General features: G+C 36.2%; 3 protein-coding genes across 3 annotated transcripts; 1 reads left to right on the top strand and 2 right to left on the bottom strand.

Moving 5' to 3' along the window:
- The first annotated feature begins 418 nt into the window (after nt 1-418).
- On the top strand, nt 419-3,351 carry LOC107007177 (receptor-like protein Cf-9 homolog). Its single transcript, XM_015205675.2, has 2 exons — nt 419-3,091; nt 3,192-3,351. Exon 1 carries the CDS (start codon nt 625-627, stop codon nt 3,076-3,078), a length of 2,454 nt encoding a protein of 817 aa, XP_015061161.1. The 5' UTR covers nt 419-624; the 3' UTR covers nt 3,079-3,091; nt 3,192-3,351.
- A 2,055-nt stretch (nt 3,352-5,406) lies between these two features.
- On the bottom strand, nt 5,407-8,803 carry LOC107007178 (SNF1-related protein kinase regulatory subunit beta-1). Its single transcript, XM_015205676.1, has 4 exons — nt 8,540-8,803; nt 6,296-6,474; nt 6,043-6,205; nt 5,407-5,895 (listed from the first exon to the last, which is right to left on the bottom strand). Exons 1-4 carry the CDS (start codon nt 8,744-8,746, stop codon nt 5,575-5,577), a joined length of 870 nt encoding a protein of 289 aa, XP_015061162.1. The 5' UTR covers nt 8,747-8,803; the 3' UTR covers nt 5,407-5,574.
- Nucleotides 8,804-9,616: 813 nt separating this feature from the next.
- Nucleotides 9,617-12,473, bottom strand: LOC107005508. The gene is made up of 2 exons (XM_015204118.2): nt 12,357-12,473; nt 9,617-10,376 (listed from the first exon to the last, which is right to left on the bottom strand). The coding sequence occupies exon 2, from the start codon at nt 10,318-10,320 to the stop codon at nt 9,853-9,855; it is 468 nt and encodes a 155-aa protein (XP_015059604.1). The 5' UTR covers nt 10,321-10,376; nt 12,357-12,473; the 3' UTR covers nt 9,617-9,852.
- Nucleotides 12,474-12,915: the final 442 nt, after the last annotated feature.

Genomic DNA, 12,915 nt, shown 5'->3' with positions numbered 1-12,915 from the left:
GGACTATGTATCGGATTATCCATAATATGTTTCATATTGTCAACTGGAAAACCGATATGGCTTGCACGAATCATTCTAGAGATGGAGCGCAAAATTATGAGGGGGGGACAGTACAGAAGCAGCGAAGGTAAAAGAATTACAGAAGATGAAATAATTACTTTTAATATTAAGCTATTAAGATCATTTTTGATGTAGTGTCAGCTGCTATCGAGATAACTATAGGTCAAGGTCGAACTTAGAATCAATTACGTACATTATGGAATCAAAAAATTGTTAGCATTTGTGCATTGATTTGAGAATGACAACATTTTGTGAACTTGGAATTGATTGATGATTTGATATGGAGGCAGCAGTCCTTACTTGACTTTTCCCCTTTTCTCTCTCCTTTTTATTATAAAATTCGCAAGTAATTTATTTAAATATGGAAATTCAAAGTTGAAGGGACTGAAATTTCCACAACAAGACTTATTGCAGTTACTTGATAATTCAAAGAACTGCATTAATACTTCTAGGTGCAAGAAAGAAGATAATTGGAGGGACACTCTGTGCAAAAACTTGACTTGTGTTGAACAATATTAAATCCTAAGTTATAGTTCATTGAAATCCAAATAGTAAAATTCAAATATGATGAGCAAACTACTTCAGTTTTTCACTCTTTTATATCTCCTTACAGTTACTTTTGCTTCGATCGAGGAAGCAACTTCCCTCCTGAAATGGAAAGCAACTTTCAAGAACCAGAACAACTCCTTATTCGCTTCATGGACACCAAGTTCTAACTCATGCTGTGGCTGGTACGGAGTTATATGCTTAAATGGTAGGGTAAACAGGTTGAACATTACAAATTCTAGTGTCATTGGTACCCTCTATGCTTTTCCGTTTTCATCTCTCCTTTTCCTTGAATATTTTGAACTTAGCCTGAACAATTTTTCAGGAACCATTCCCCCTGAGATTGGTAATCTCACTAATCTTGTCTATCTTGACTTGTCCATGAATCAGATTTCAGGCACAATTCCGCCACAAATCGGGTCACTAGCCAAGCTTGAGACCCTCCACATCTTTGACAACCATTTAAGTGGTCCCATTCCACGAGAAATAGGTTACCTAAGGTCTCTAACTGAATTAGCTTTGTATACCAATTTTCTTAATGGTTCTATTCCTGCTTCATTGGGGAATTTGAACAACTTGTCCTATTTGTATCTTTATGATAATCACCTTTCTGGCTCTATTCCTAAAGAAATAGGAAGACTTGTCAATGTTGTTGGAGTTTATCTTGAAACAAACCAATTAACAGGTCATATCCCTCCAGAAATAGGCAACTTGACCAATGCAAAATTGTTCTCTGCTCCCTTCAATGAATTATCTGGTTCCATTCCCGCAGAAATAGGGACGATGAAGTCACTTCAGGAACTAATCTTACATACAAACAATCTTTCTGGTATAATTCCAACAACTATAGGTGACTTAACTGAGCTCAAATATCTTCAACTTTATGATAATCAACTCACTGGCCTAATTCCTGGAGAGATGGGGAATCTGAAAAACCTCAATGGTCTGGAATTATTCAATAATCAACTATTTGGCCTAATCCCTAGTGAGTTGGGGAATCTTAGTATCCTCTATCATCTGACATTATCCAATAATCAACTCACTGGTTCAATTCCTTCTTCCTTTGGTAATTTGAGAAACTTGCGAGTTCTGTATCTCCATGACAACAATCTGATTGAGGAAATTCCTTCATCTATATGCAATTTGACATTCCTCATGTTCCTGCAGTTGTCGAGAAACAACTTGAAAGGAAAAATTCTGCAATGTTTGGGTAATATCACTACTCTCCAGTTTGTGACACTGTCACATAATAATCTCAGTGGAGAGCTCCCTTTATCTATTTGCGATTTAACAGCACTACAAGTTCTAGATTTAAGTGGAAATGATCTGAATGGAGCGATTCCGCAATGTTTTGGCAACTTGAGTGGTCATCTTGAGGTTCTTGATATGCAGCACAACAATCTTTCTGGGACTCTTCCAATGACTTTCAGAACTGGAACACTTAGAAGCTTCAACCTACATGGCAATAAACTAAAGGGGAAAATTCCTCAATCTTTGGCCAATTGCAAAGAGTTGCAAGTTCTTGATTTAGGAGATAACGACCTCAATGACATCTTCCCCATGTGGTTGGGAACTCTTCCTAAGTTGAGAGTTTTAAGCTTGAGATCGAATAAGTTGCATGGACCCATTAGAACTTTAGGAAGTGAAAACATGTTTCTTGAGCTTCAAATATTGGATATCTCTTCCAATGACTTCACAGAAAACATACCTACGGGTTTGTTTCAACATTTGAAAGCCATGAGGACAATTGATCCATCAAAGAAGGCACCAAGTGATGGATATTACCAAGACACGGTAGCTGTCGTAACAAAGGGATTTGAGCGTGAAATTGTGAGTATCTTGTATTTGTACACTGTTATCGACCTTTCAAGTAATAAATTTGAAGGGAAAATTCCAAGTATCATGGGGGATCTCATTGCAGTTCATACATTAAATTTATCCCGTAATGGATTCCAAGGTCATATACCACCATCATTCGGAGATTTATCTTCCGTTGAATCATTGGACCTATCAGGAAACCAGCTTTCGGGAGAGATACCACAACAACTGGCTTCTCTTACGTCTCTTTCATTCTTAAACCTCTCCCATAATCATCTCCGAGGATGCATTCCTCAAGGACCTCAATTTCACACTTTTGAGAGCAACTCATATGAAGGCAATGATGGATTACGTGGATTCCCTGTTTCAAAAAGTTGCAGCGATGCTGGGGTATTAGATACAAATGATACCGTATCTGGACCAGACGATGAAGAAAGCAATTCTGAATTTCAGAGTGATTTCTGGAAAGGTGCTCTTATGGGGTATGGAAGTGGACTATGTATCGGATTATCCATAATATATTTCATGTTGTCAACTGGAAAACCGATATGGCTTGCAAGAATCATTCTAGAGATGGAGCACAAAATTATGAGGGGAAGGAAAGAGAAGCATCGAAGGCAAAGGAATTACAGAAGAAGAAACAATCATTTCTAAGTTTTGATTTCAGGTAACTAATCGGCGCAATATACTTATCATTATCTTTCATTTCCAATAATTTCAAAAGGCTCAGCATCAGTTGATGTTTAACTAAAATATTTTGATTACAGCGAGGATCTAGTGTCTATGGAAGTGGATAAAGGGAAGAAGAAGTTATGGCAATGAATCGAAACGAATGCCAATCAGTTTTTAAGCAACAATAATTGTCTTACATTGTGCAATAAAATTATGTTACGCTTTTTTAAAAAAAATAACAAGATAGTATTCTAATTCATTCATATCCTTCAACATAATTCTATCTTCTCCTAGCTCGACAGCTCCTTAAGTCTCCATAATTAGTTTAGACTAATGCTAAAGTTTACTATACTAATATATGTTAATCAAGCAATTAGATATTAAAATACCTAATGAACTTATGATATATTAGCACCAAAATGATAAATAAAAATGCCAAAATCGATAACTATTACTACTGCAATCCAAGTTGGACTTTGTTAAACAAATATGTGCCTATATATCTATAGTTGCATACCTTTATTGCATAGTTAGGAAGTGTTTGAAGTTAAAAATGGGGTATGCAGTTATGCTCTTAATTGTGTTTCTCTGTCATGAAGTTTCTTCAATATCCATATTACCTCACAAACATCAAACCATTTCCCTTGTAAAACTGAATCCAAAAACGAGTTCATCGTACGCAGTGACATCACTGGCCATGTCATTGAACTTGACCTCAGCTGCAGCGGACTTGTTGGGACCGGACGATTGATTCCAATAGCAGCTTAGTCCGACTCTCTCATCTCCAAAGGCTTGATCTTTCTGGTAATAACTTTTCCTGTTCTCGTATCTCCCCTGAATTTGGCATGTTTTCGAGCTTGAGGCATCTTGATCTTTCTTACTCAGGTCAAATTCCTTGTGAAATCTCTCATCTTTCCAAGTTACATTCTCTTAGTCTCTCTCCTATTGGTACTGGTACTGGTAGTCTACGACTCGTAGCTCACGATTTTAAATTAGAGAGCTTGATCTAACTTTCATAAACATCTCTTCTGAATTTTTCTTCTCATTTAACAACTCTAAGGCTGGGATTTGCAGGATTCCAACCTGGAAGAAGTTCATTTAGAAAACAATGATCAGCTCAGTGCTCATTCATTTTCCAAAGATCAAATGGAACAGCAGTGCATCTCTCATAGTGCTAAATCTCCCTGGAGTGAATAATTTGGCTATCTAACTTCACTGAGTTTTTTGTCTCTTCCATCTTGTAACCTTAGAGGGCCTATTCCTGAATCTATTTCACATAAAGGATTTGTTCCTTTACGATAACTCCCTGAATGGAACGATACCATCAGGTGTTCTCCCTTCCATCAGTAACACTTTTAAGCTTGGGTTCTAACTACTTTACTGGTCAGCTTGAGGATTTTAAGTCTAATTCACTAATGTGGATTAATCAACTACAGGGTCAATTCAAAACCTTGTGAACCTAACAAAACTTGGTCTTTCTTTAAATAATTTTAGCTTCTTTTCGGACCTCAAACAGCTTTATTATCTTGATCTTTCATATAGTAATATCTCATTGACCAATGACAACAAAGTTAATTTTACTTGGCCTGAATATCTTGATACCTTACAATTGGCCGCATGTGAAGTGAAAGAGTTGGAGTTTCTAAGATCCGCAAAGAATTTTCGGAGTTTGGATCTTTCAAACAACTTTCAACAATGGAACTTCACTGACCACCTGCATGGCAATAAACTAGATACAAATGAGGTATATCGTATATGAACTAGACGATGAAAAAAGCAATTCTGAAATATTCATTTCTGGAAAGCTGCTCTTACGGGCTATGGAAGTAGACTATGTATCGGATTACCCATAACATATTTCATGTTTTCAACTGGAAAACCTGGCTTGCAAGAATCATTGTAGAGCTGGAACACAAAATACTGATGGGAAGGAGAAAGAAGCAGCCAAGGCAAAGGAATTGCAGAAGAAGAAATAATCACTAATAATATTACTCTTGTTAGATGTATTATCGTTAAATCCTGTTTGCATAAAGTGTGTAGCAATATTTGGCCATGAAAAGTGAGGCTTTAATGACAAGTAGTTATATGCAATATAAAATCTTATGCCAGCTACAATTAGTTCACTGAATTCCAAAATAATAAACCACAAAAAACAAGAACCAGTCGAGGAAGAGATATTTTGTTCGACAACAGAAAATTATTTTCTTCTCAGTCTTTCAAAAGATGCATTGGTGGTGAATTGCGTTTCAGTTTGCACATTAATCCTTTTGTGATTAAAAAAACATTATGAACATAAAATCACCAAAAAGATAAGGTGAAGAAAGAAGAATATGCGTTGCTGATAAAGCTTGAAACTATTGTACAACAGAGGAGAGGTTAAAGGAAGTTTGAACATTGAGCAGGTCTATAAACAGTGGAAATCTTAAAGCAGCCACACTGACAAAGCTCTAGAAAGATTTGATTGTAAACACGGAGTGGTCACCTCTTCAAAGGCTTGTAGAGGACAACTGTGACATATTTGGACTGGAATCTATGCGTTAAACCAAGAGCAACGACGGATTGAGAAGCCCATCCCTTCTCTATAAAGAGGTGATTTAGTACTACGTGCTGGGGTTTCGGAGAAGAAGGTGCTTCTTCTGAGTTTTCAGAACCAAGAACAGTTAGATGAAGTTGCGGTGGAACTGCCACTGGCTCCTTTTCAAAATCCTCCTCTCCCATCAAAGCTTGCGCATAGCTAGAGTCAGGTGATGGTGGGGCCTCAAACTCTGCAACACTTTCAAGGTTCTCTGGAACATTGTCCTGTATGAAGGACGTGTTATGAGCCAAACAAATTATCAGGGAACAGCAGGTACATAGACTATAAAACACATGTTTATGCATTAATGTGCTGATTATCAAAGATGCCTCCGCTGTGATAATGTATCAGGAAACAGAATTCTCACTTACATTAACATCAAGAAGATTAAAGACGACGCCTGTCTCATCTGCTACACATGGAAGTTCTGGAATATATCTAACTTCTCCATCCACAATGAATTTGTAATGATATATACCCGATGGAAGGACCAAAAGAACGGTATAGTCCTTGCCTGATCTTTGGAGAATTTTCCTGCAAGCAAATATCATTAGTGGATACATTCAGAAACTCCATTAACAGGAATGATCGCAACAGCTAGTACTTGGTTGAATCAGAGTATACCTTGATGTCCAGTTGTCCCAAGATCCTTGGATAGCAACGTTATTACCACCATAACTCCATGTTATCAAAGTAGGTATGCCACCCTCTAGTGAATGATCAGAGGCATCCTCGCATTCATTGCCCCACATTTGATTGCTAACAGGATTGCCATCCCCTCCTTGTAAAGGAACTACTGGCACCTGAAAAGGATGATAAAGAGGAGTTTAGTCTCGAAACTAGTCAGTCGTAAGTATTTATGAGGTACAATTGGGGTGCCCAAGAAGCAATTAACTGCTCTGGTCTATCTCCGTTAACTAAAAATAAGAGGTGCTTGCTTTGGTAATTGCCAACCTCAGAGGGACATTATTCCCTTCTGTCCACTTTGAAAAGCCTAAATTTTGAGTGATAGTGCTGATTACAAAACATGAAGAATATTCATCATATATAAGGTGGAAAAAAAATCAGCCAAAGTGAATAAGAGTGAATTATTCAGAGCAGAAAAACTGTCACTTGACTACAGATTGACTAAAAGGTTTCACCAGTCCTACTAAGATTACAGCATAACATTTCTGCACCCGCCGCCTGCTCCCGGATGCACTAGGTGTCATTAGTGCCAGACATTCTAATACAGAAACATTATAGCTTGCTTGACTGGCATAAGTTCCTTTTGTTTTTTCATGTACCTTGCTAATATAAATTAGTTGTCTGTTTTACCCAACAAATAGACAGGCCATGAGATGCTTTCCCTTTTCCCATTTAACAGAGGGCTAGGCCAACACTCAAGCAAGCCCTATAATGCAAGCTTCCAACTAAACAGAAAGAAGAGTTCATTCAGCATTTTCCTGAAGGAAATTCACATAGGAATAGCATGAAAACCTAATAGAAGTGGAATGAAAATAGAGGATTCATATTACCGATCTGGGATCAGGATGTTGTAATGGTTGTTCCTATAGGTGTTTCAATTTAGTGTCAAGCAGAACACTTCATCGCTACTACATTGGGAAAACACAACAAATCACAGTTAAGCACATAATGAACAGCACTACAATCAATTTGCAACTCTCCCCTATAGATGCAGACACATCACCGCAACTCAAAGGCATACAGACGGGCAGTATAACATGCAGAGTAATTGCATAGGGTGTGGGTGCATCCACCACCTTAGCTGACCATCATACGATTAAACCATTTAAAAATGATTACTTCTTCCATCCTAATATGTTTGGCACATTTTCTAAAGAAGAGTCAATGTGACCAACTTTTGCAGTAAATCAGGCTAGATCAACTCATTTTTTGTAATTAGAATTTAGACATTTGGAAACAAAACAATAAGTACTATAAGTTGTGATTCTCATCATATCAATATGGTAAGAAGTGCACTTAAATAAAAAGAAATCATAGATGTTTTAAAGGGCAAATGATTCATCTTTTCTCAAGTATATACCCCATGGTGAGCAAACTTTATATGTGGAAAAGACAGAACACTGTAAATGGCACAGACCTTACACTGCATTCGCTCATCATTTGCTAGATTACTTAAATACTTAAATGGAGACAAGTCCTTTCCTTTGTGTTTTCTGGTACTTGTAAAGATATGATACTTAGTTTAAATCAACCCAAAAACCTAGCTCACCCAAGTCCATATAAGCAGACCATCCGTTCATTCTACAACCAAAGTGGAACTCTAACCACCCCTTCACGAACAGGTCCAACTGTAGTGTGGGCAAGGAGCTTGAATGCGAATGGACCCAACTCTAATACCATGTAAAGATATGACATTTGAGTATAACTCAACCCCCAAAACTAGCTCACTAAGAGAGGATTGCTCAAATCCATATAAACAAAGCCAAGACCCAGCTCGGATACCAAGTAAAATATACGATACTAACGCCTAATTCATCCCCAAAAGCTAGCTCATTAAGGGAGGATTATCAAAATCCATATAAGCATTGCCAGTCCCTTCCCCTCCCCAACTAACATAGGACTCTAACAGTACTCTAATATTGATCAAAACCCTGTCCTTCCTTTAAAAAATACATTTTTAAGACAAAATTCTTAGTTTGAATCTCCAAAAAGGTAAAAAAAAGTTTACATATTGAACAAATGAACTATATCTAAAGCTCAAATTAGACCTCATTTGAGCTCTACTCCACACCAAATCCTAAATCCCCTTTGAATCACCAACACCACAAACAAACACATACACATATCCTATTTCATATGTATATATAATAAATAGGATAAAATGAGCATAAAAATGGAAACCTGAGGTCCGAACAAGAGTGGTGAAGCTGAACGATGTGGACTCTGCGGAGGAGAATTGACCATCAAGTCAGCCGAAGGCACTCGCGAGTTCAGGGCGCGGTGATCTTCTACTATTCCAGATTCAACATTAGATCTTCTTCCCGATACCTGACCGTCGCCGTCGCCGTCTCCGGCGGCGCCGTCTTCTCTGGCATTCGCATTCCCCATGTCTTCCCAATAATGCTAGTGAATATACATATGTATATTTTGTATGTATATGTAGAGAGAGAAAGTAATAAGAGTCACGTTCTCATATATACAGTAAAAGACAAGGCACACTATTGAACTTATTTACAATAATGCCCTCAGTTGACTTTTTTCTTACTTTTACTTTTGCTTGCGAGCACATCGACTAATCTATAAAATAATACAAAAAATGCAATGAAATATATGCCAATCTTATTCTTATTTCTTAAGAAATAAAAAGAAATTGTTTCAAAAAGACTCTTCGTTGGAGGACAAATGGTTTACAAAATAATGCAACAAATATATTAAAATATATATAAATTTTATTTTTATTTGTTACAAAATAAAAAAAATATTTTAAAAAAACTCTCGATCGGAGGGTGAGTATAAAAGGGTAGAGATGGAAAGTGAAAAAATATAAAAGGAAAACTTAGAGGATAAATATTGATGACATGGAGAGATCAAAATGGTTGATAAAGGATAAGTACAAAATGGAAGGTGTAGATTTACTAAATTTTATAAATGTGTACAAAATGTATCTTTTTTGTGCATATATTATCTTCTTTAGGTGAGTGCCCACGTTGCTTTGGGAGCACAATGATAGTGATAGCCTCTAAGCATTATTATTATCAACAATTAATAATAAAGAAAATACGACAAGATTGTTTTTTTTGAATTTTTTATATCATCAAATGAAAAAGAAAAGTTAAATGTGGAGAATAAAATATGAAATTTCAAACCAACGAGATCGTTATAAAGAAATTTGACTATATTAAGAGAAGAATTATAAGTAAAATATTAATAATATATTCAATGTGATTTCATGAGTTGAGTAAAAAGAGTATAGACTGTATGCAAACGTTACGCTCATCAGAAATAAAGACCATAATCTTTGAGTGACAACAACTGCATATCAGCCAAATCTGTGATACATGACACTAGGTTGAACAATGCTCATAAAAGAAAGGGCCTTAAGAGAACAATTTTCTATTTTTTTGGCATATCATAAGTTCAACAAAACTCTACTTCAGAAGTAGAAAAACCATGACTACAAGAGAGCATTGCTAACCAACAAGATTTTTGGTCTATTACTGTTTTGAGTTGGTAGCATTTCTAACAGAGTTCCAGATTTGGACAAGCGATTCTGCAACACGAGGGAGCACTTGAAGAAGGCCACCAGAGGCCATCCCGATGGCGAGGGTTTGAGGGTAGCCTGGCTTGGAATCAACTTTCATGTCAAGGCTGAGCAGTCGAGCATTGATAACATCGAGTTTTCTAGAGGTTTCAGATGACACATTCCTATTATTATTGCGATTCTTGTCATTTCGAGAGGTGCTGATCACCCTGAAAAGAGCACCCTGGAGATCCTCAATGACCTTAAAGGAAGCTTCTTGAGAGTCAATGCCTTGTGATTCATAGTGTGATACAAGCTCTCTCGCGCTTGGCAACTTTCTTGTCACCTTCTTTTTGCTGCTCTCATTATTGTTGGTGGATGCCGCAGTATCAGTCTCTTTTATCTCCTTCTCATTTCGAATTGGTTGTGATGGTTTTGCCATTACTTTTTTGTTTTTTCCCTCGGTTTCTCTCTGATTTCCACTGTTTCAGATTAAGCCTGAGCAACAGGAAGAAAGAAAATTAAATAGAAAGTGGCACAATCAAATTAGCTAATTGAAGCATGCATTGAACTTAATGAACCAGCCAAAACAAATATTTTGACAACAACTCTGTAGGAAGCAATGCAAGATAAGAATGAATCATATATAAGACGTAATGTCTAGCATATTTTAATATTTATACTATAATTAACCAGAAATCAAGTGAATACATGAATATTTGTTCAGAAATTCGCAACGGCAAACAGAGAACAAAAATCAGTGAGGTCATGGATTCATATAGCAGGACAGAGCATGAGAAAATGTAAAAACCATTCACAAAGTAAGAGCATAAGCCAAGTGAACAAAAGGAAAGAGACCCCTTTTTTCTTTCTCAAAACACGAGAAGAAATCAAAAGCAAATTCCGTATATTCAATCGCGGGAAGATCCTTCAAGTGAAAAGATAATGCATGACAGATAAGAGATAACACCACCAGCTAGTCTGAGACAGGTAATTGATAACGTGAATTCAAATAAGCCATTTTTCACCAGTAGCTACTATGCAATTTTGAATAAGAGCAAACTCTATCCCCATCAAACAACTCGTACTTCAAGAGAATGACCCTCTTTATTTCACCCTCTAATGTACATGCATGAATAAATTGTTCAGAAATACTTAAATAAACCACCTGCAAGTGTTATTTCCAGTAAACCAGTCAATAAAGTCATGAGATCATAAGATGTCACTGATCATAAGGCGCAACATCTCAAAGCTATTTTCCACTTAACTAATTGAAAATGAAGCCACATACTTAACAAATGAAAAAGGAAGGCACATACGGAGTGGGAACAGTGCTGAAACTGAATTTGATCATTTATAAACGCTGAAAGAAATTCATCTAAGTGTGGTCATCTTGCAGGCGCAACATGAAATATTCAAAATTAATGTTTTGATCTTAATTTTCAAAATGGCTACAGAGAACACCATATTGAAGATAATAAGCATTTTAATACTGCATTGATAATATTACTATTCTACTCAGTACTCCCTCTAGACCATTTTCCTCCAATAGGAACATAGAACTACCAGAGCAGTTTCCCTGAAACAAAACAAGCCTATGTTGTATTAAAACTATAGAAAAAAAAGCTTCCTTTGCTCGTATAGTAGCAAATTAAGGTTGAATCCATGAAATTTGAGCCACTAAAGAGGTGAGCAAACTTATGCTTATTGGACAGGTAACTGAAGAAAGTTAATCTGCATCAAATTACAATATGAGACGGAAAGTTAATTTGTTTCGAGTCAAAAGGAACCAACACAAAACATTTAATGTAGGACTGGCATATATTATCTGCGCCACAACTGAAAAGGTCACATAAAGATAAGATTTCATTGCTAGAATTGAAACGAGAATAGATAAACCTCAAAAGACATTGAATTGCATATCTACTCATTACGTATTAAAAGGAATGCAAACGAGAAAACAAGAAAATACACAAAGACGTATCAGTCAATCAACCAACTATGTCTCAATCCCAACCTAGTTGAAGACAACTATAAAAATCCTCTATTACATTTTGCTCTATCAGGGTCCATTTCACTCTCAATGTAGTGCCTACCTAAGTTTACAACACCAATTTTACTGCTTTTACTCGAGCATTGTATGATTATGCCTCACTCATCATCTCCAACTTCAAATACAATGTAAGTGATGACAATTCTTGCCACAACCACAAAGTTGCTACATTATTGACCTAAAAATCCCATGTTCAAGAAGTAAAAATCCCATCTTTTTAGAAATATAAAGAGAACACTATGCACATATAAGCTCAATCTGTACAAGGGGCGAAGCTAGAGTGTACAAAGCAGGTACATACAAATTATTAATTCAAAACTCAAAACTACTAAATTCCGAACCCATAAACTTCAAATTTTTGACTCCGAGGAGTCAAAAGAATCAAAACCCTTTTTGCTTTAGAGCTTTAATATCGAATTACATACCTGCCAAGACGCTTGCCGGAAAGTTGGCCGGAGATTTTGTGACTGAAGCCGGCAGCTAGGGGATAAGGAATGGAGTTTTATATGAGAGGGAAATAAGAAATATTTGGGGAAAATTGCACGTTGCATCCTTCTTATGTAAGTTTAAAACATATAAGCCCTTGTAGTTTCATTATATGTGTTTTGGTCCTCTAAAAGTGAGTGATCTATAAAAATGACCTCTATAAAAGGGCGATAGAACTTTTGGCCATGCTTAACAATTTTTTTTATAAAAACAATAACCGCACTATTGAATCGGTATATTTTATTTAGATATGCAACTTATATAAAATGATTTGCAACAATTCATTTTCTTTTATAATTTTAATAATTTGTGAATTGTTTATGACGACATACTAAACAAAAATGATGATTTACCTACTTCATTGTAAGCTTGTAATCTTTTTGAGGGATTTTTTTCTTCTTTCTTAGTATATAGTTTTGTTTACTTGTAAAGAACATGTAGATGTGTAACACATGGAAAATAAAAGACAAAAATTTAAAAACCTAATTTTGATTTTAG

Source organism: Solanum pennellii, chromosome 12 (genome assembly GCF_001406875.1).
Source record: "Solanum pennellii chromosome 12, SPENNV200".
Classification (NCBI taxonomy): Eukaryota; Viridiplantae; Streptophyta; class Magnoliopsida; order Solanales; family Solanaceae; genus Solanum; species Solanum pennellii.
Note: the sequence above shows the minus strand (reverse complement) of the source record. Positions and strands in the feature narration are given on the sequence as shown.